The 21532-nt window shown below is 31.3% G+C and overlaps 2 protein-coding genes across 2 annotated transcripts; both read left to right on the top strand.

The window, feature by feature from the left end:
• Window positions 1-2304: 2304 nt before the first annotated feature.
• On the top strand, window positions 2305-4369 carry LOC100803570 (UPF0481 protein At3g47200). The gene is made up of 2 exons (XM_014769369.3): window positions 2305-2642; window positions 2731-4369. The coding sequence occupies exons 1-2, from the start codon at window positions 2613-2615 to the stop codon at window positions 4222-4224; spliced, it is 1524 nt and encodes a 507-aa protein (XP_014624855.1). The 5' UTR covers window positions 2305-2612; the 3' UTR covers window positions 4225-4369.
• A 12838-nt stretch (window positions 4370-17207) lies between these two features.
• Window positions 17208-19071, top strand: LOC100803038 (probable isoaspartyl peptidase/L-asparaginase 2). Its single transcript, XM_003550270.4, has 4 exons — window positions 17208-17441; window positions 17672-17905; window positions 18179-18265; window positions 18361-19071. The coding sequence occupies exons 1-4, from the start codon at window positions 17280-17282 to the stop codon at window positions 18856-18858; spliced, it is 981 nt and encodes a 326-aa protein (XP_003550318.1). The 5' UTR covers window positions 17208-17279; the 3' UTR covers window positions 18859-19071.
• Window positions 19072-21532: the final 2461 nt, after the last annotated feature.

The following is a 21532-nucleotide window of genomic DNA, read 5'->3' as shown; positions in this document are numbered from 1 at the left end:
TGCTATAAAAAATAATTTATCTGTTAATTTCTTAGGACACAGGGGTTAACAAGGTTTTTTTTTATTTGTTAAATAATTAATGAAATATGTACATGTCTTTATCAGGAAATTTTGTGATGTATCTTTTTGTAAGAAATAGCTTAGTTGTAAACATTAACAAGCTAATCAACCGTACATTTTTTTATGGAGATATTGGTGTGGTATATCAGTTATTGATGATCTATTTTTGTTTAAAAATTTGACTGATTATTTTTAACTTAATTTTTCCTCCCCTTTTGATGATATTTTTTTTTATCAATAAAATTTTTTACTTTAGGAGATTGAATTAAATTTCACTTAGAACCAACAATTTGTAGGTAACTAGTATATTAGTTTTGTTCATTTTTTATTTTTAAAAACTGTTTGTATGCAGATAAAACAGAATATGCATTATTTTAAATTATTATTTAATCACAATTCATAATTATGATAAATTTATTGATTTTTATGATAATTAATTTAAATGTCTTATAAATAATAATTATTTATAATTGGATGACACTATAAAATTATTTTATATTATCAATATATTATTATTAAACTCCTGTAAATACAGTCAACCTGGTCTCCCTTCTATATTTGGTTTTAGTCTTAACATGGGGTTCATTAGTTTTCAACTTCAGCAAATTACTATCCTGATATTTCCATCCTTAGAAATTGGAATAATAAATTAATTACTTTTTTTTAAAGATTTTAACTAGTCTATTTCTTACAACTAAGCTATTTCTTACAAAAAGATACATCACAAAATTTCCTGATAAAGACAAGTACTACCATCCATAGTTTTTCCTACTTGCTTTCTTGTAATCTAGTCCCTACTAGTACCAGCTCTTGTAAGAATCAAATAATCTAGTCCTACTTGCTTTCTCATCTCATTTTATTAAAGATTAAACTCGCTCATAGTAAGAATCAAATATCGATTCTTTCACAAAATAGATCATATTCTCACTCAATTTGAATATTTCTCTTTGAGAATCAAACTTTGAAAATATAATGACTCTAATAATATTAACAAATTAGAGATCAAAACATTTTTAAAATAAAAATATTACAATAAGTGTATAAAAAATCATATTCTACTAAAAGTTTTACATTACATTAAAATATTCTATTTTAAAAAATATATGCATTATTTTAAAATATTATTGGCAATACATATAACTATTGTTATAGTTTAAAATACATTTTTAAAATTAAAATTATTCAAATCTTATACAAAATCACCTATATCAAAGAATAAATTGATTAAATTTGTCATTTTATATCTTAAGAGTAAAATGTTAAAAATGCTTAACTATAAAATTTTGATAAATAATTTTATAGTTGATGAAAAAATAAGAAAAAAGAACGAGTCATTTGAATTAGAATTTAAATATAAAATTTTGTTTTATACATTATCTCATAATTTCTAGACACAACTTTATTAAAAGTGTGTGTAAAAAATAAACTTTATTAAAAGTGAAAGTAATGTAGCGATTAAAAATTTGCAAATTATTTGCCGCAGCCCCCTGCTTTACATAGCTTCCACAAAGTAGGCCACCTTGACCAATACATTTTGGTCGTGAAACATGATTCAGACTTTTTCTTTCTCTTTCTCTTTCTTATTTCTGGCCCATTTTCTCACTGCTTTGCTCTCCAATCTGCAAACATAATTGTCCCACTTTCTCACTGCTTTTCATAGAAACATAATTTACAACCAGATTCCTGGAAATTAATTCATTGACTCTCCTAATGCATGAACTTATTTGTACTAATATGTCTTCAACGCAATATTGTTTTTATATTCAATAGTAGCACGGTAAAATTAAATTAAAGATAGGTAAACAAAAATTAAATAATTTTAAAATTAATTTTCATTTAATGGAGAAAATGCTATTATAAGAAAAATCCTATGAAACATAAGATATATAAAAACATATTTTAGTGAGTAATAAAATATTACATGTCTATTTTTTTCTATTTTTTTTATGTTGTTCTTTTCTCTCCAGCCCAATTTCGGGTAGACCGTGGCGTGGACCTTTGTCAATGCTATTTCCTTGTGATGAGCTTCATATATATAATTTCATAAAAAACAAAAAAAGTTTCACGTGTCTTCAAAGTCCAAAATGATCAGCACCACTACATCATTTATTTGTAGACGTAACTTTATATCCTGTAGTTTAAAATGACTCAAAATTGACTTCACAAACTTTTAATTTAATCGTCATCCAACTTAATAAGGAGAAAGGCCTACATATAGCGTCAAAATCAGTGTCCACATATAGTTACCGAATTTGCAATACTACACTTTTATAGTATATGGAATGAGTATAGGTACTTGATTTTATAAAATAAATATCAGTACGTGAGAGGTATTAATTCATAACCTTTTACATATAAAAGTGTTGCAACAACTCCTTGGTAAAAATCCATTCCATTAATGTCAATTTTCTTAGCCTAGTCAGTACCCTGCCTTACATCTGCGCAAATCGAACTTGTAAACCTTTGCTTCACTATTTTCAACCCATCTCTTAAGTTTCACTGCCAGCAATCTCTCCGGTTCTTTACCTTCACGAATTCAACCACTAATTTCGATGACTGAACTCGTAAAGAACACCGAACAGGTACGTACGAATCAATTCATGGTTTCGAATTATATTGATATGTGGTTAATATCTTTTTAACTTCTAATTAGTATTTTCATTTTCTTAGTTTCAAACCATGGGCGAGGACGCCAACTTGAAGAGATGGAGGGAAACAACGAAATCACTGTTAGATGCTGTAGACAATTTATACTGTCAACCCTACAGCATTTGCGTGGTTCCGGAGGAACTCCGGAAACAGAACGAGAGTGCTTACGAGCCAAAGGTGGTGTCAATTGGACCCCGGTTCAAGGGCAAAAGGGAGCTACAACAAATGGAAGAGATCAAGTGGCGTTGCATGTTGTGTCTCCTTTCGCGAACCAAAGGAGACGGAACGAAAATCCTCGAAACCTGCATGCGCGAAATGTTGGAGCTAGACGCAACAGTTCGCGCATGCTACGGGGAGGAAATCAAGCTCAACAGGTATGATCTGGCCACAATTATGGTGTATGACGGCTGTTTTCTCTTAGAGCTCGCCATTTCAAAAGAAAAAGACTGGAGCGCGGTGTTCCCGCAACAGTCTGTTTCTGTCTCAGTGAGCGATCTAGGGACTAAAGTCGGGGAAATGGAAGCAGTATTGACTGACCTCACGCTGTTAGAAAATCAAATACCCTTTTTCATTCTGGATAAGTTGTTTCAAATTCTTTTCCCCGGTAGCAATCTCAGCAGCAGTATAGAAATTATGGTTTTGCTCCTTTGGCAACAACAATTGCCCAAGCGAATTTACCCTGCTCATGTTGTTGAACTTGTTCATTCCACTTTTCTATGGATGCATGATATTCCAATCCGAGATGCTTCTTCTGTTGTTGTAGATGTTGATGATTATAGTGTTATTATCAAACAAGTAAAACTGAATCGCTGTGCTGCTAGGCTCATAGCTGCTGGTGTTACGATCAGACTTCACCCTGGTTCTGACAATTCAATAATGTTTAGAATTCATGATTTTAGTGTTCAATTCAGCTACAACAACGGGGTGCTGCTAATTCCGCACCTTCGTATCACTCAAACAACGGAACCAAAGTGGAGGAGTTTCATTGCGTGGGAGCATCATAGAAACAAGTCCAAAAATGAAGAGTTTGGAAACAGCACTGAACAGGATGGTATAGAGTATGCAAACGTGTTCACTTTTCTGGCCTTGCTCTTCAATGATTTGATATGTTGCGCCAGCGATGTTCAAATTCTTAAGAACAAGGGAATCATCAAAGATGAGTTGGGTATGAGTAATCACGAGGTGGTGGATTTCTTTGGTTCCGTCGCTAATGGAATTGACCGGGGCCACGTTGGTTCGGGTTACAGCAACATCATTGATGCCTTGAACACATTTTCGGCAACAAATTTTGTCACGAGGTTTCCCATAATTGCGTGTCATGATTTGAGCCGAATAACAGAATGGATTTACGGCCTTCAAAAGTTTTTGAGGCGCGGTTACAACTTCGCTGCAGCGTTGATAACTCTTCTCACTGTTGTTCAGACTTGTTATGCAGTCCTCGCTTATCATTATCCACACGAGGATGACAACAAAAACCTGTTTAACACCACCCAGATTCATGCTAAAATAAATTGAGTTATGTAGACGAACATTTGTTGGCTGATGATTCTCCGGTTCTATTGAAATATTTATAATAGTGTGTTTGAATTAGTTGTTTGGTGAGAATAATTTATTGTTTTCTTGATGGTGGTGACAAAATTATGAACATTTTTTAATGGTATATATTATTGTGATGTTATGGAAAAATTGGTAGGTAGTCTTGGATCGTTACATTTTTATGGTCCAAATCAATCTATATATATATATATATATATATATATATATATATTTGATTTTTCCAATTTACAACAAATAATTATGACTGATGTTTATATGTCATGCAAAAATTAACAGGGATTTCATTTAATAATTTCTTGATTTTGTGAAGTGCAATTGATTATTGTGTTTTTGAAAGTCGAACCACATTGAGCATGAATCCTTTCAAGTTATACAAAAACTAGTTCAAATTAACTAAAAGAGAGTTATAATTGAATCATTGATCTTGTAGTTTTTTTTAAAAGTGAATCCAGCGAATTTTTAAAAGTGTCACAAGTTATTTTTTGACGGTTTGAAGCCACCATAAAATTAACTATAGAGATGTAATTACAAAATTTTTACAATATCAAAGATTCAATAATAATTTTATTTGCTTAGGGTCCTATCTAAAAATTTCTTAATAATTTAAGGACCTTTTGATTAATTTAACCCTTGCAATAAGAACTTCGGTACTTCACATATAAATGCGCCATGTGATAAAAAAAACATATAAATGCGTGAACTGGAAATATGGATTTAAAATCATGACTATAAACATGCACAAAGAAAAAAATGATATCTCTAAGGTCCTATTTTTTTTCTAGACCTATTAAGCTATTACAAAAAACATATAGTCGGTATTTTAATAATCTTACCTTACCATATCTAATGTGGGAACTTTTTCTCTTTATTATATTGTAGAATAATAGGTCTGACTTTTCTTTTCTACTAACATTGTATTGGTTTTCTCTGGTCTTCTTTCACGTATTAAATCCATCTCACAATAAATCCTTGGGATCTGAGGTAAGTTTCCTTCATTTGGACCCTACTCCACGATTCCTTCGTTTATTTTACACAATCTATGTTCTTAGTTGCCCGTTCACGTTTAGAGCATTTTTTTTACCCAGCGTTTTTCTGATGCATCTAACATTTTTTCATTTTTTTTAAAATTATCCCTACTAATAAACAGAATCATAATCTGTAAGAGGCCTACTTGTAATCTGTATATAGATTGGCAAGTACAATACTCTAACTAATTGAGCTAATAGGTTAATTATATTATAAAATAATTAGTGATGCTATATAACACTAAAACTTCTAATGTATATTTAATGTACATGTAAATTTACATAACAAATTTTGTGATAATTAATTTTGATCTAATAACTAATTTGTTTACATAAAGCTATGTTTCATAAAAATTTATATATGTAAACAAATGAATTGTTAGATCAAAATTAATTGTTACAAAATTTATTATGTAAATTTGCATATGCATTAAATATAAATTAGAAACTTTAGTGTTATATGCAATGACATTGATTATTTTATAACATAATTGGTCTTTTAGTTTAGTTGGTTAAAATGTCATGTTAATAACCTGAAAATCACAGATTTGAATCTTGCATGGGTCATTAATTTTAAATTAATTTGTAAAATATTTTTAAAAAAATAATTATAATCCGTACATATGGGTTACGAATCCGTTTATTAGAAGGGGTAATTTTGGAAAAAGTGAAAATGTGTTGGGTGTACAAGTAAAAAGATGGTTTCACAAAGATATTCCTGCCTGATGGCAACCTCAAATAAAACAATTCCAAAGGCCAGGAACAATACTCGGTTGGGCTTGGGCTAGCTAAACGCTGAAGCCCATCCCTCCTAGATAAATTAATAATAATAATAATACTAAACTACCAAATACCAATGTTTGTGAATCGTTTTCCACCATTTGATTAGGAACCAAATACTGTATAATTGCCTTATTCTTGGACACGTATTTAAAGCCATCCAACGACTGGGAAACATTTGATGGTGCACGCTGGTGCTTTGGAATGACTGATAAGGATAACTACTGGGTCGTATTTTATTATATTCAAAAGATAATATTTTTTAAAAACAAATACTTATATATAATAAAAATTATATAAAAATGTATGAATATAAAATTATTTCAATATATATCAATATTTGTAGTTATTTGTATATATTTTTTAAAAATTTATATACATATTTACTAACATATATTTTTGTATAAAATGAAAAATAGATTAAATAACACGATACCATGAAAATTTATAAACTATAAACACTTTTTTTCTAAGAAAACTATAAACTTAAAAAGCAGAAGTTATTACCTAGGATATATTGTAAAATATATACTACTTATTGTGGCTGTATGATTCTTTAATTTCATGATATAACTACATGTAACATTAAGATTGATATATTATCGAATTGATAAAAAATTTATTCAATACATTATCAGATTTTAATAACATCATATCCATATCCAAATTCAAATTCAAATAAAGAACTCTATTAAAATTTTAAATCACATAAAATACCAATAAACTTGATTGAATCCGTCCTAAAAACATCCTAGCTAGCATTTGGACCTACTTTTAATCTAGTATTATATCATTTTCAACGTGTGCCGAACCTATCACGAGGGATCGTGGAATCGGAATCCCCTAGGATTCCTAGGTAGCATAACATTAACACATGGTATGGTAGTACCGTTCTCTACTTTTTCTTGGTCCAACAAGTTGTTTCTTCCACATGCGTATGAGACCCTGATTTGATTCTCTTTCCTAATCAATAGCCATGCTAGTTTTTCAATATTTAATTTTTTTTCTTGCCGCAGTACGTAGATTCGTAACAAGATTCATCTACTATTTTGGAACAAGTCACGGGTTGGCGTGATTGATGAGTACGGCTTAATAAGGCCAGACATGAATCAAGTTGGTCAAATCGAATGCTAGATCTCTGATTTCTTGATAAGTTATAAAAGGCTCGATCGATATCATAAGCAGCAGTTAATTTGTCCTTCCAACTTTTTCTTTTTTTTTTTTGCATTTTAATGGGTGTTTTTTCCTCTTGCAGGATATGTTTGTATTTAGATTCTTGTCATTAACAAAAAAATAAAAGTCAATTTAAGAACAAAAGAAACTAAATACAAGCTATTTTAATAATAATGGGGACATTTGATTAGCAATTTAAAAATAAGTAACTAAACCAAAAGTTATTGGTAGTAGCTGAACACTTGTGTTCCTTAATTAAGAATTGGAAATGATCATAACTCAGAAAATGAAATAGTCACTAGAGGTACCCTTTTATCTTAAAATGAACTGATTTAGTAGATAAAAAGTTAGTTAAACAAAAGTTTTGGGTACCTTTGGTTATATATAAAAATAAATAACATAATGCAATATAATTGACAAATATCCATGCACTTAAACATGTGATAAGGAATTTGATTCTCATGTTTTTATGTATGAAAAAATATTTGATGTGGTAAAAGATTAATTTCTTAAATAAGTTTTCATACCTTTGATAAATTAATCTTTTGATTCTCGGGTCAAAGAAGATACTAGACACCCAAAGAAAAAAAAGGCAACAATATATTTTAAAATGTATGTTTGGAGATGATTTCATATTTTCTTAGGTAAATTCAGGAACAGCAAATAATAATTAAATAAAAAAAATTGATACAGAAAAAGGGGCCGGGGACACAAGAGGGTAGGTGTGGACAAGAAACAGAGACAGAGCGAAAGACACAGAACACGTGACGAGAATCATTTGGTGACGCATGAAAACAAATGTTGTTTTGGAGTGGTGGGTGAGAAAGCTAGGTCAAGAATCTTGCAAGATTCTTAGCTATCCGAGTTTTGTAGGTGCTTGTGTGACCAAGTGCCTGTAGTCGATGCGACATCTGCCAAATCCACATGCATGCCGTTGCTTTCTTAGTCCCTCTTGACTCTTATTATAGCACTCTACATTGGCCTCAAAATGAAGCTCAATTTTCACACAAACACAGTTCACTCGTGTACGTTGTGGCCCTTGCATTGCCCCAGCTAGCAGCTTCTAATATGGAAGTATATATACTGCACCAATCTTTGTTCTTCAAAACCTGCACATCCTTTTCATCACTTCTTTTTCTCTCCCTCAAAATATTGTACTGCTCCCACACCTTTAATTTTAGATAATTATATTTATTGTGGTGATTTTTCTGGTGAACATTTAGTTCAAATGGTTTTGAATTTGATGTCCCTTTTATTATTACTTAGTTTCTGTTTTGGATAAATTTATGCAAAAAAAAAAACTTTAAGAAAGATGATAACATGAACAAAATGAATTGAATTTCTCTCGTGATTAAAAATCAATTTACGCTCTTAACTTAGAAGTTTTCTCGTTTCATTTTTCAAAAATTCATAAGTTGATTTTAATTTATTATAAAAAACTCAATTTATTTTATTTTCTTATCCTATAAATATTTACAGACAAGTTTATCAATTAGTAAAGGATGATAGTTAAGAAAATTATGATAAGTGTTTGTATTGTCACATGAAATCTAGTTCATTAAGTGGTTTTAATAATTTGAATTTGTAGTTAAATCCTAAGACCTTATTTGCATAATTTATTGGATGAATTATTCATACAATATTTTCTACATTATTTTTTATCTCAATTACATCAATTAATATTATTTTATCACGCGGTCTCTCTATTTGTCCTACCTTATTCCTTTTCGTATGAATTATTGTATTATTGTATATAATTTATGCAGAAATACAATTTCTCTCGCTTTGATTAGACTTTTTGGTCTAATGATGGTACCATTACTATACATAACACTTTTCTCACTTTCGTAACCGGCTTTAGGGAAGTGCATTCTTACTTTCTTAGGTTATTTTTCCATGCTTGAAAGCGAAGGGGGGAGCTACATTTTACTGCACTTTTTTTTTTTTTTTGTTTCTTGTTCGATGCACTAAAGAGTTTTGAATTTTATTTCGTATTCATTCTATATAATTAGATGCCTTTTCTTAGGGAGTTACTTACTATTTAATAATTAAATAATTACTTTACATATCTGATATATATGTACATAATGCAAGTACTTAACGAAGGTCAATGTGCTTATCTGATAAATAGCTACGTATCTGGCCGGCTTGTGAGTTGTAACCATGCACCTTTGCAGGTATCTTTGTTTGAAATCTAATGGGTTTTGATGTAGCACTCCACTACGTACGTGTTTTTGTGCTTGACAATGCTACATAGCTTTGGAAAGCAATTCCATTCAGTTTTTTGCTACAATATTTGTTGTGCTCAACTGCTCATGCACTGGCCAGAGCAGGGAATTGAAGTGATAGATTTTGCTGAGCTACACTACATATATACCAAGTGGTGAAGGCGATTTAATCAATTGGTACTTTTCATTCATTTGAAATATTTGCTATTTTTATTACATTCCTTTTTGCATATCGATCGTATATTTCTTTAAAATCAAAATGTACCTTCCTTTCCAAATGAGAAATAAATGCACCATATTTTCAACCTCAAGCTTTGTGTTTATATTTTTAAGCCGGCCTGATTCTTCTTATGGAAGGGTGCTACCAAAAGTTCTCCCTGAAACCTGCCAAAATTCAGTATAGTTAGGGCGGGCAACGAAACAAATCTTAAATTTGCTGATATTAGCCAAACCAGATGAATGATCAGCAACTCACAATAGATTGAAGGAGAACGTAGCTTTTTCATTAATTTTTATTACAATCTCCCTTAAGGGTATAAGGTGTAATGTTTTTCAAAAGAATTAAAGATGTTAGGTGCCAGCATAATAACTTTAAAGTAATTAACGAGTTAGTATAAGAGTAAAAACATGAGGAGCATTGAGAGAAATTTGATGAAATCACAGAATGTGTTAGAGTTTCATTTTAATTCTTTACATATGTTTATAACCTACAGTTTTTTTTTATCATATTAGTAATTAAATGGATTATGTTGCAAAATTTGTTTGGAATTACATTACTTTGTATATCATGTTTGTCTTTTTTTTTTTATCACATTTAGAAAACATTGCATATCAATGAATTGTTTCAATTCTAAAATTGAATCATTTTAAACAAGCTGAATGACCTTGGAGACAAAAAAAATCACTATGTTATTTATTTTTAAGGCATAATTGCAATTTTAGTTTCTCTTGTATTTTTTTTATGAGGAAAGAAATGAAAAACAAACAGAAAGAAGCAAACGGCATAAGGCCGAGAAAACTGGATGCCCATGGCATCTGCTAACAAAAGCTGAGAAGTCTGAGGAGGTTGAGACTGCCTAATGTGAAGGCAATTTTTGTTCCTCTAGTTTTGTGTGTGAGCAATTTTAGTTCCCATTATTTTGATTGCTCAATTTTGATCCATACATTTGAAAAATGGACAATTTTAGTCTTCTCATTAACTTACAATCCATTTTTTAACAATGTGATGAGATGATAAATCCAGTAAGCTAATTTGTATCACATAAGCATCTATGTGACATTAATAATTAATTTTTACAAGTTCAATCAATTAATATAAATATTAAATAATTTAATATTAAATTAATTATATGAAATATGTTAAAAAGATAAAGTAAAATCAGGAAAAGCCACTACGTACTGTAAAAAAAGAAGAAGAAGAAGAACTGTCCAACTTGAAACAATTTAACTAATTGGATTGTTCCCTCGTCAAAATCATTAAAAATTGAATGGAAAATTAAGAGGGAATAAAATTGTCCATTTTTCAAATGTGTGAATCAAAATCAAGCAATTACAGCACTGGGGACCAAAATTACCTGCTCACTAAATTAGAGACAAAAATATAACAAGTCAATATATAACTATATAACTATAATCTAATTCAGTAAAAAAAAAAAAACTATAGTCTAACTCCACCTATATTTTTCATAATTAGTCTCAATGCAAATTCGGATTAAAGAGGAGGTTGTGTTTAACACTCGAGAGCCAATATAAAATTAACCATTATATATATGTACCCACATGAATAAGCGTTGGAGGAGTTTCAGCCTAAACGAGGGTAAGACAAGGTGATTTTGTCTGGCCTTACCTTTTTGTTTTATGCCTAGAGAGATTTATCCATATGGTTAATCTAGCTGTGGGGAAAAAGCTGTGGAAGCCTATTCAGATCTCTAGAGGTGACCTGACCTTTTCACACCTTGCCTTCACATACAACCTCATTTTGTTTGCAAAGGCATCTGTTGACCAGGTGGATGTTATAAACTTTGCCATAAGGAACTTTTGTGAGAGTTCAGGAGCAAAAGTGAATGAGGAAAAAATGAGAATCTTCTTTTTCAAAAATGTAAATTGACAGATTAAGGAGAAGATTTCAGCAGACTTTGGCTTTCAATGCACTGACAACTTGGGAAAATACCTTGATGTGCCCATCTTTCACTAAACTGTCAGTTCCCAAACCTTCAATTATGTGATTGAAAAGGTTGATAAAAGACTTAGCAGTTGGATATCTAATCTTCTGTCTATGGCTGGAAGGGTCTCCTTGGTCTTGTCGGTGATTCAAATGTTGCCAACTTATGTGATACACACAACTTCCCTGCCAGCTGAGCTGTGTGACTCCATCAACAAGAAGTGAAGGTCTTTTATATGGAGCGATACTAATGAAGCCCGTAAAATTCACACGATTTCTTGGGAGAATTTGTGTAGGCCTAAGGAACAAGGTGGGTTGAGGATAGATATAAGCTACAAGTGGTGCTCCTATTAAGTGTTTGTAATTCCATTTGGGATATTGTTCCTCCTAGACCAGCAAATGAAAATGATGTTCCCGCTTGGAATCCTAAGCCAAGAAGAGATTTCTCGCCAAAGACAACTTATTCCTTGGTTATTGTAACATATTTGTTTTTTAACTTCTCAACGGTTCTCACATTATAACACTTTATGTAGTGACACTTCACTCAACATTTTTATTGATCAGAATTCTCTATCAATCAGAATCCTCTATCAATCAGAATCCTCTGTAGGTAACTCTTTCTGAAACCTCAAAAATTAGTTTTGCTTGCTTATAGGATCAATGACTGATCCCACAACCTAGCATAGATTTTTCAGTGTGTTTTGTCTTCACTCACATGCTTTCTGAAAACTTCCTAAAAGATCATCCATCCCATAATTACTCTAAGTCAAATACGCTTAACTGTAGAGTTCTTAAATGATGGACTACTGAAAAGTATATGTATCTTGTTTGTATAGGTAATACCAAGTTATTCCTTTAATTCATTCTTAATTGTATAGTCTCATACCTGTATAGTCTTTGAATTCTTTTTTTTTTCGGTGTGATTTGTTCGGGGTGTTAGATGCACACTACCTTTCGCCTAATTCGTCCTCAAATCACACAATACTGGAAAAGAGATTTTCTCTGATACCATTTGTAGCATTTTTGATTTTCAACTTATCGACGACTCTCACATTATGACACTTCACACAGTAACACTTTACTTAACATTTTTGTTTGTCAGAACCCTTCATAAGTAGTCTTTTCTAAGATCTCGAATATCAGTTTTGCCCCCACAAACTAAGAATAAAAGTTTTAGTATGTTTTGTCCTCACTTACATGTTTTTTGAAAAACTTTCTAGAAGATCACTCATCACATAATTACTCTAACTTAAGCACGTTTAACTGTGTAATTCTTAAGTGATGGGTTACTAAAACATAGATACATCTTGTTTGTATAAGTAATACCGATTACTAAAACATAGATACATCTTGATTCGTCCAAGATGTTACATTATTGGCCATGAAAATAATCAGGATCCTCTATTCAAGGCAATTTGGTGACGGAAGGGACCCCAAAGGGTTAGGCTTCACCTGTGGAAAGTTGCTCGGGGTGCTACTCATGAACAACAATAGACACGGAAGGGTTATATCTAATTCTGCTTTATGTCCGATGTGTAATGTGGAATCTGAATCTATCCTTCATTGCTTGAGGGATTGTGTGATTGCTAAGGATGTTTGGAGTAAAATATCAGATAATTGGTTGAATGAGGACTTTTTTCTGATGAGCTTAAAAGAATGGCTATTGTTCAACTTTGCCAACCAGAAGGAGATAAATAATGCAGCGTGGAGTACAATTTTTGGAGTGGTAGTCTCGATGTTATGTCAAAATAGAAATAATATGGTTTTCTCTAGCCAGTCTGCAATCTGGGGTCTTGTTTAGTTTTACAGGCTGAATTATGGATTGTGGTTTTAGTGGCAAAGTTAATTGTTGCTTGAGGTTTCAATAATTTTTTGGTAGATTCTGAGTTCCTAATGGTTGTTAATTTGTTAAAGAATGGGTGTCCATGTTCCCATAATTGTTACTACCAACTGGTGAAAGCCATTCATGATGTATCTTCCGAATGTGTTATCTTAGGTTGTAGGCATATTTATGGGAAAGCCAATCAAATGGCCGATGTGCTTTCAAAGCATGGCTTAACGCTGATGGGTAGCAGAATTTTCGAGTGGGTTCCTGACTTTCTATCTGTTTGTGTTTTAGCTAATGTAATATCGACAAGCTTCCCTAGTGGATTCTAAATAAAGGTTATTTCTTTTGGGTCTCAAGCCCCTCTTGCTAAAATATATAGATTTTTAGAGGAATATATATATTTGATTGCTGGTGATATATACTTAGGATGGGACATTTTCAAAATGCTTGCTCCAGCAACAAGACCAGCAGAAACACCAGATAAACTGTAAGAAGTTGTATAATGAGACACTACTTGAGATCACAACAAAGCAAAATAGAAAATACTAGTTGTTACTGACGTGTCATGGTCCTGAGCTCCTGGCTTATTGGCTATTCGGCTTACGTTCCCAAAAGCTAGGAAGTGGGTGTATACTATCTAGCTGTTCCTTTCCTTTTATTTCATTTTTTGTTATTTTTCTTTTTGGATGCTCATGTGATCTTCTTAATAACCATTAAACATAACTGACAGTCTTATAAACTAGTAAGACTATCTTTAGATAAATATCTAAATAAGTGCTTGTAAGGGGGAAAATAAAAATAAATTAAGTTTTTCCGTAAATTAAAATTAACTTACGAGTTTCTTTATTAAATTTCTCCAAAAATTGTTTTTAACTTGTTAGAGGAGTTTAGTTTATTTTATCATCTTAATTGTTTTATTCTATTATAGGTGTTTATTGAAAAATTTATTCAAAAATATCTGAATGGGTTTTATTTATTATTATTCTTAGAATACTAATTAAAGAATTAAAAACGTTTTATTTGTTGATTCTTTAGCAAAACCGTTTGCAAATATAGCCATCCTGGTTTCCCTTTTTCCATTTGGTTTGGTCTTAACTAGTTTGGTAGCCGTTGGGTCCATGTATGCATATATCTTATCTAAAAGCTTTGGAGGTTCATTGGTCCAATTACAATCTTTATTTTTTTTTTCATCATTAGCATAATTAATCAACTCCTAAATAAAGATTTTGATTAGTCTAATCCCATCTGTTAGCATTAGCTGCGAGCTTTCTTGGTGATTAATCACCAACCCAGCCGGTCTCAGTCCCTACTACCTCTTTAATTATCTTATGGAATATGGAATATGGAAAAATATTTGCGACACACTTATTATACAAGTGTCGAATTAAATTGTAAATGTGCAGAAAATAAGAGGGGATTAATTATAAATAAATTAATAATACCTCTATTGTTTAAGGTATTATTCGGTCGAAAATTAAAAATTAATCTTTTAAGATATTAATATCTATTTAAAAAATTGATATCTTTCTACATATATTTTTCATACTTACAAAATCACATACTGAATAAAATTATCTATTAATTATATTATATGATGCTTGTATATCCCTATATTAATACACATAAACTAATTGATGGTGAAAGTAGTGTATGAGTGTATCCATTAATTGAAAATTTGCAAATTGCTCGCCGCCAGCCCCTTTGGTCTACGGAGCTACCACAAAATGGGGCCAGCTTGACCATTTTAATTTGGTCATAAGAGAGACTCCAACTTCTCTTCTCTTTCTTTGGTCTGGCCCACTTTCTCACTGTTCTTCCCTCGACCATGGAAACAGAATTAACAATACAGTTCCACAGATTCATGAATCTGGGGATTAATTCAAAGTGTGACTGTCGATTCCAAGAACTTATTTTACTAATATCAATATGGTCGGCAAAGCAAACCTATTGTTTGTATACTAGTGTACCACGGTAAAATTTAATTAAACATGACTAAATCATTGAGCAGGTCAAGTGGAAGGGTTTGGATCATTTATGAGGTTTTAATTTCTGATCTCAATATATATTAACATGACTAAAAACATAAAATGTGCTAACATATATCGTCATTTAAATTGTCTAATCTAATGTTAATATGAGGAGAGTAAGAGTCTCATTATTAGGTAAGAGTCTCATTCTTTAAATTGTCTAATCTAATTTTAAATGTAGTAGATTTTTTTATTAAGGTATAATCTAAAATATTTACTACATTAATTATTTTTTATAAAAATATATTTAATTAAAGTTAGTTCTAAAATGATGTGATATTGAAAAAAATATAACCCACTAATACATGGTTGTCAGAATCAAATCGAACCAGCCGGTTCAATCAGGAATCGATGCCTATCCAGTTAGTTTAAACCTCAAAATTAACAGGTGTGCATTTGAACGGGTCAAGAACAAGCAAAATTACTAAAAATCAACAGATGGACCAATTTTGGCGATTTGATGAAAATCATATTTTTTTTAACTGATTTTATTTGCTATTGTTGAACTTAAAATAATATGATGTATTAGATTTACCAATAATAGATAGAGTAAATCTATGCTAACAAATGCAAGGAACGGTGGATCTAGTAAACCGCAGATTTTTATGTATAATTGTTAAAAGAAAAAAAAGAAGGAAAGTGTTGAAGATCCATGGATAACGCTCAAGTTGATACAATATCTATTCATCCTTAATTATCGTGGTATAACAAGAAAAAATAAGTTCAAAATAATTATAATTTTTTTAATGTAATATTAATTATTTATTTTACTTATATTACTTATATATAATATTAATGATAAGTAAAAAAATATTAATGATAAAATTAATTTTGTAAAATTATTATAATTTGTTTCTTTTAATACGTTATTGTTTAATGTTTATGCATCGACGGTGTAAACAATAATTTTATATTATAATCTAATCTTAAATTATCGCTTGAATTACTTTAAGATAATTATTTAAAAAATTAATAAATTTATTATATAATATGAATTGTACTTAACACAAGGTGTATAATGTTAAAATTGTAATTATGGTTGTTATTTTTGGTTTAAAATACATCCGTTTAGCTTAGGGAATGCAAACCTCAATTTCATTACCGAGATTCCTTGCTTAAAATATGAATATACTGTATGATATGATACTACTTGCTAGATTCTTCTTCAATTGAATTTTATAAGAAAGGTAAAATAAAAAATAAATAAAAAAAGAGGAAAAGTTCGAATTATACATTTTGGCTCTAGCAACATTTGTTTTTAGAAAATTGATTTAATTATTAAACCGCGGTACTACTATGGTAGGACCAATTAAAGAAATTAATTGATCATGTCGAGGGACTAAATAAATGTTTTAATTCAGACCATCGCAAAGCACGAGATCACATCACGTAAATGTTAGAATGATGATCGTGCAATTTGGAGTTTGACTCATTGTGCCACTGATGTCTCTGCTTAGAAACGGCGATTCTTTTACTTGAAAAATAAATAAAGAAATAATTAAACAATGCACGATTCCTTCAGAGGTGAATCTTTCAAATATAAACAGAAAACAAATAATTCAAGCAACTAATAAATTATTTTTCCCTGTAGTTACGGAGAATCGCAAGAAACGAAAGACACCCTCTTAAGATCCGGCGGCGAGACCTCAAAAGCAAATTCAATTCCAACACATAAAATTTCAAGTCCGAGGTTGCCTATAAAAACCACATTCGACCACCTCTCTCTCATCGCAGTTTCAAGAATCCATAAAACACACAAAAACTCAGGGTAGGGCAGAGAGAGAGAGAGAAATGGGAGGTTGGGCTATCGCGGTGCATGGTGGCGCTGGTGTGGACCCTAATCTTCCACTCGAGCGTCAAGAAGAAGCGAAACAACTTCTCACGCACTGTCTCAATCTTGGAATCTCTGCTCTAAATTCTAATCTTCCCGCCATAGATGTCGTTGAACTTGTGGTAATCTCATCGTAACCTTCACGCATTTTAATTTTATCTCCAAAACTAAAAATAAACAAAAAAGACAATACTACTACCCGTTACCATGCATGGCTCGTTTCGTGTGAATGTGTTTCGTGAATCATCCGTGTTTCTTTCGTTGATAATAAGAATAATAATTTAATCGTTCCCAGGAGATGGGGGTTTTGTTTATTAATAATTTTCTTAGATTTGACAAGTGTTTGTGACAGGTGAGGGAATTGGAAACGGATCCGCTGTTCAATTCGGGCCGTGGATCTGCCCTGACAGAAAAAGGAACGGTGGAGATGGAGGCTAGCATCATGGATGGTCCAAAACGACGATGCGGCGCCGTTTCGGGTCTTACCACCGTTAAGAACCCGATCTCGCTCGCTCGTTTGGTTATGGACAAATCCCCACATTCCTATCTCGCCTTCTCCGGAGCCGAAGAATTTGCTAGGCAACAGGTTTACAATTGTGATTCTAATTCCAACCTGGTTTTTTACTTTCTTCTAAATGGCGTAAACCAAAACAAACTTTGATTTTGCCTTTCTTCTCATTCGCCAACGAGGCGAATGCTACAATGGTTGGAACTTGGAAATATGGATATCTTAATGACAATGGTATTAAACAATTAAAAGTAATGGCATTATTCGTGAACGTGTGCAAATCTATGAATTTAATAGTAGCATTTTAATCCCTAGCAAGTAGTAAATTATAGCGGTTGGATTGTTTTCCAGGGTGTGGAGGTTGTGGACAACGAGTACTTTATCACACCTGATAATGTTGGCATGCTCAAGCTGGCCAAGGAAGCAAACACAATCCTGGTACGTAATTACAGATCTTTTGTGAAACTGGATTAATTACTCAGCAATAACGTTAACTAATGTGCCACGTTTGTTTGATGATGATGATGATGCAGTTTGATTACCGAATCCCAACATCGGGGTACGAGACGTGCGGATCCAATGTGGAGAGTCCACTGCAAATGAATGGACTCCCAATAAGCGTGTACGCGCCCGAAACCGTTGGATGCGTGGTGGTCGACCGGGAGGGCCGGTGCGCGGCAGCGACATCCACAGGGGGGCTGATGAACAAAATGACCGGTCGCATCGGTGACTCGCCGCTGATAGGCGCTGGGACCTACGCGTGCGACGTGTGCGGTGTATCGTGCACGGGCGAGGGCGAGGCCATCATACGTGGCACGCTGGCGCGTGAGGTGGCAGCGGTGATGGAATACAAAGGGTTGAAGCTTCAAGAAGCTGTGGATTTTGTTATCAAGCACCGTCTCGATGAAGGGATGGCTGGTCTCATTGCTGTGTCAAATGCTGGGGAAGTGGCTTATGGGTTCAATTGCAATGGCATGTTTAGGGGCTGTGCCACTGAAAATGGCTTCATGGAGGTTGGAATCTGGGAATAGGTTCATTTATTTGGTTCCTGGTTGTTTCGATTCAACTATTGAATTTGTGTATCATGTTGGAGTTTAGTAGGGTCTTGCTGGGTGCTGGATTGAGTTCATTATTATTAGTCTAATAGTCTTGTTTCTAAGAATTAGAAAACAAAAAAATTGTGAAATAATAGTGGTAACTTTGGTTGTCTTTTTCTTGAATAAAGACTTTTGGTAGACCCTCGACACACCCGTGTAGCTTTTTTCTTCGTAGCAACTATGACTTAATTAATTTCTATCTTTCCTTATTTTATTTGCAAGAACTTTTAATTTGTACATATTATTATTGAGACCTGAGAGGTTCTTATATGTGATGTGTCATGTGTGGTTCTAGCTCTCACCAGAAGCACCCCCTCTATGAATGGAGGCTTGAAATGGGTTGTTACTTGCCACTAGTCCACTTCCTTGGCAACATTATCATAAGAAATCTGAGTGGACCCATTGGTCTTGGAAGTGTTCTTTTATTCCATTTGAATTTGGTTTAGCATCAGTACACTAAACAGCAAATTCGCTTTGCAAAAGTGGAAATGGAAAATGATGCATTGAGAGTATTTGACGACAATGCAAATTATTTTCTTAACCATTCTATTGCTATGAAGATGCGACAACTATTTTGATAAATTTTTGTCAAACACTTTGAACGTATATAAAATAGATGATTTCTTTTTAATATATTTTATTTTATATTTAAGAGTTAAATAAGATTCATCAAATATTGGATCGAATATTGAATTATTTTCTTAAGAGACATAAGTTATTATCACTTATTCAATTGTTATTGGTGACGATAATATAAATTGATAACAAAAAGAGAAAAAAATGAAAGATAAATTGATGAAAATATAATAAATGATGTGATGCGATAAAATTAGAGAAATACAACAAGTTTTTTGTTTAGAGAAAAAATACAAAAAATTAAATGATGTCAAATTATTATTTGTAATAAAAAATATTATTAATACATTTATAATATACTTCATCTGTTTTTATATATAAGACCTAATTATTTAATTTGTCAATGTTAAGAATATCAATAAGCTTATCTTAAATTTATTAAAAAAATCAAAACTCTCATGAAAAATATTATAGATTAAGTTTTAGAAAAATAATAAATCATCTCATAAGTAGGAACAAAATAGTATATATCATTTAAAAATATGCATAATATTTAATTTTTAATAATTATTAAATAATGATATAAATATGTTAGAAAACGTAATTCTAATACCCTTTGTTTATAAATTATAAAGTAACACCATGTAAATTTCTTAAAGCGTACATAAAAAGGGTGCCAATAAAATAAAATACTGATTTGGTGTTGTTGTACCAACAAAAGCCTAATAAATGTAATAGCCTAATAGGTGTTGGTGTTATAAGCCGAAGATGACTGGACGTGTGACCAAGTTGTGCGTCTAAAAAAGAACATGGCAAATAGCCAAATACTAATATACTGCTTATCAAAGATTAGTAATATACTTTCAAGAAAAATGCTAGAGTACAATGATCAGAAAATGACAGCAGTAACAGCTTGGTACTCCCCCACCCCCAAAAAAAAAGCTTGGTTAAGACAACAGAAATACAAGAGAAAACTGATTAAAAATTAGTGGTATGAAATTAAGGTTTTACAATTAACAAAATTGAATAATAAAGTTATCTCTTTTAATTTGAGAAGTATTTTGAAATGTGTATACAAAAAAATATAAAGATGAAAATATAAATTATTGTATATGATACTACAGGAGTATATCAAGTAAGAGAAAATTTATTTTAAGAAATTGAGAGAAATGAATTTAGTGATGTGAATATTTTAATTGTGTAATCAGTAAATGATTTTCAATTTATATATATATATATATATATATATATATATATATATATATATATATATATATATATATTACTCTCATATAAATATTTCTCTTATTTGACATATATCCTAATATATCATTTTTTATTTTAAATACTAAAATTGTTAATGATATAATGAGTTCAAATCATTTTGTTTAATTCAATCGAAATTTCTTTTTTAAGAGAAATGAATGACACTCATACAAGGAAGACAAACTGATAAAAAAAAAACATCTGTAGACATGAGATGCCTTATCTACTTCTTAGGTTTCATATATGTTTTTTTTAAAGATTAATGTTAGTGGAAGAATTTCAAAACAATGACCCCTTCCTCCCCTTCTTCCTTTAACCACCCATTCAACCTCATAAATCCTCAAATTTCATATATAAAAGTAATAAGCTTAAATTACTTAGTCACCGTAATTTAACTTCTTATATTCTTTATGTTTTACATTTTGTAAGCTACATGATATGATCTTTTATAATAATTAAATTTTCGACTACCACAACATTTTTATGATTTTATATAAACTTTTTTCTAATATGTTATAGCATATTAAATTTTATATATATAATTGTCTTTGATTTAATCTGGTTGAACAAATAAAAGATAAAATGTAGATGTAATTTCTTATGTACTTTTAAAAATTTTCTTTAATAGAATTATGATAACTGCAAAATTTAAATTAAATTGATAATTATTTTTTACTAAGAATGATTATAATTTCTTCACTTTAATGTTATTTTTAATGAAATAATGAAAAAATTAATATTATTGTAATTTTTGACGAGCAGCATT

This window comes from Glycine max, chromosome 17 (assembly GCF_000004515.6).
Source record: "Glycine max cultivar Williams 82 chromosome 17, Glycine_max_v4.0, whole genome shotgun sequence".
NCBI lineage: Eukaryota > Viridiplantae > Streptophyta > Magnoliopsida > Fabales > Fabaceae > Glycine > Glycine max.
The sequence above is the reverse complement of the archived record's forward strand: the minus strand, read 5'-3'. Positions and strand labels throughout refer to the sequence as shown.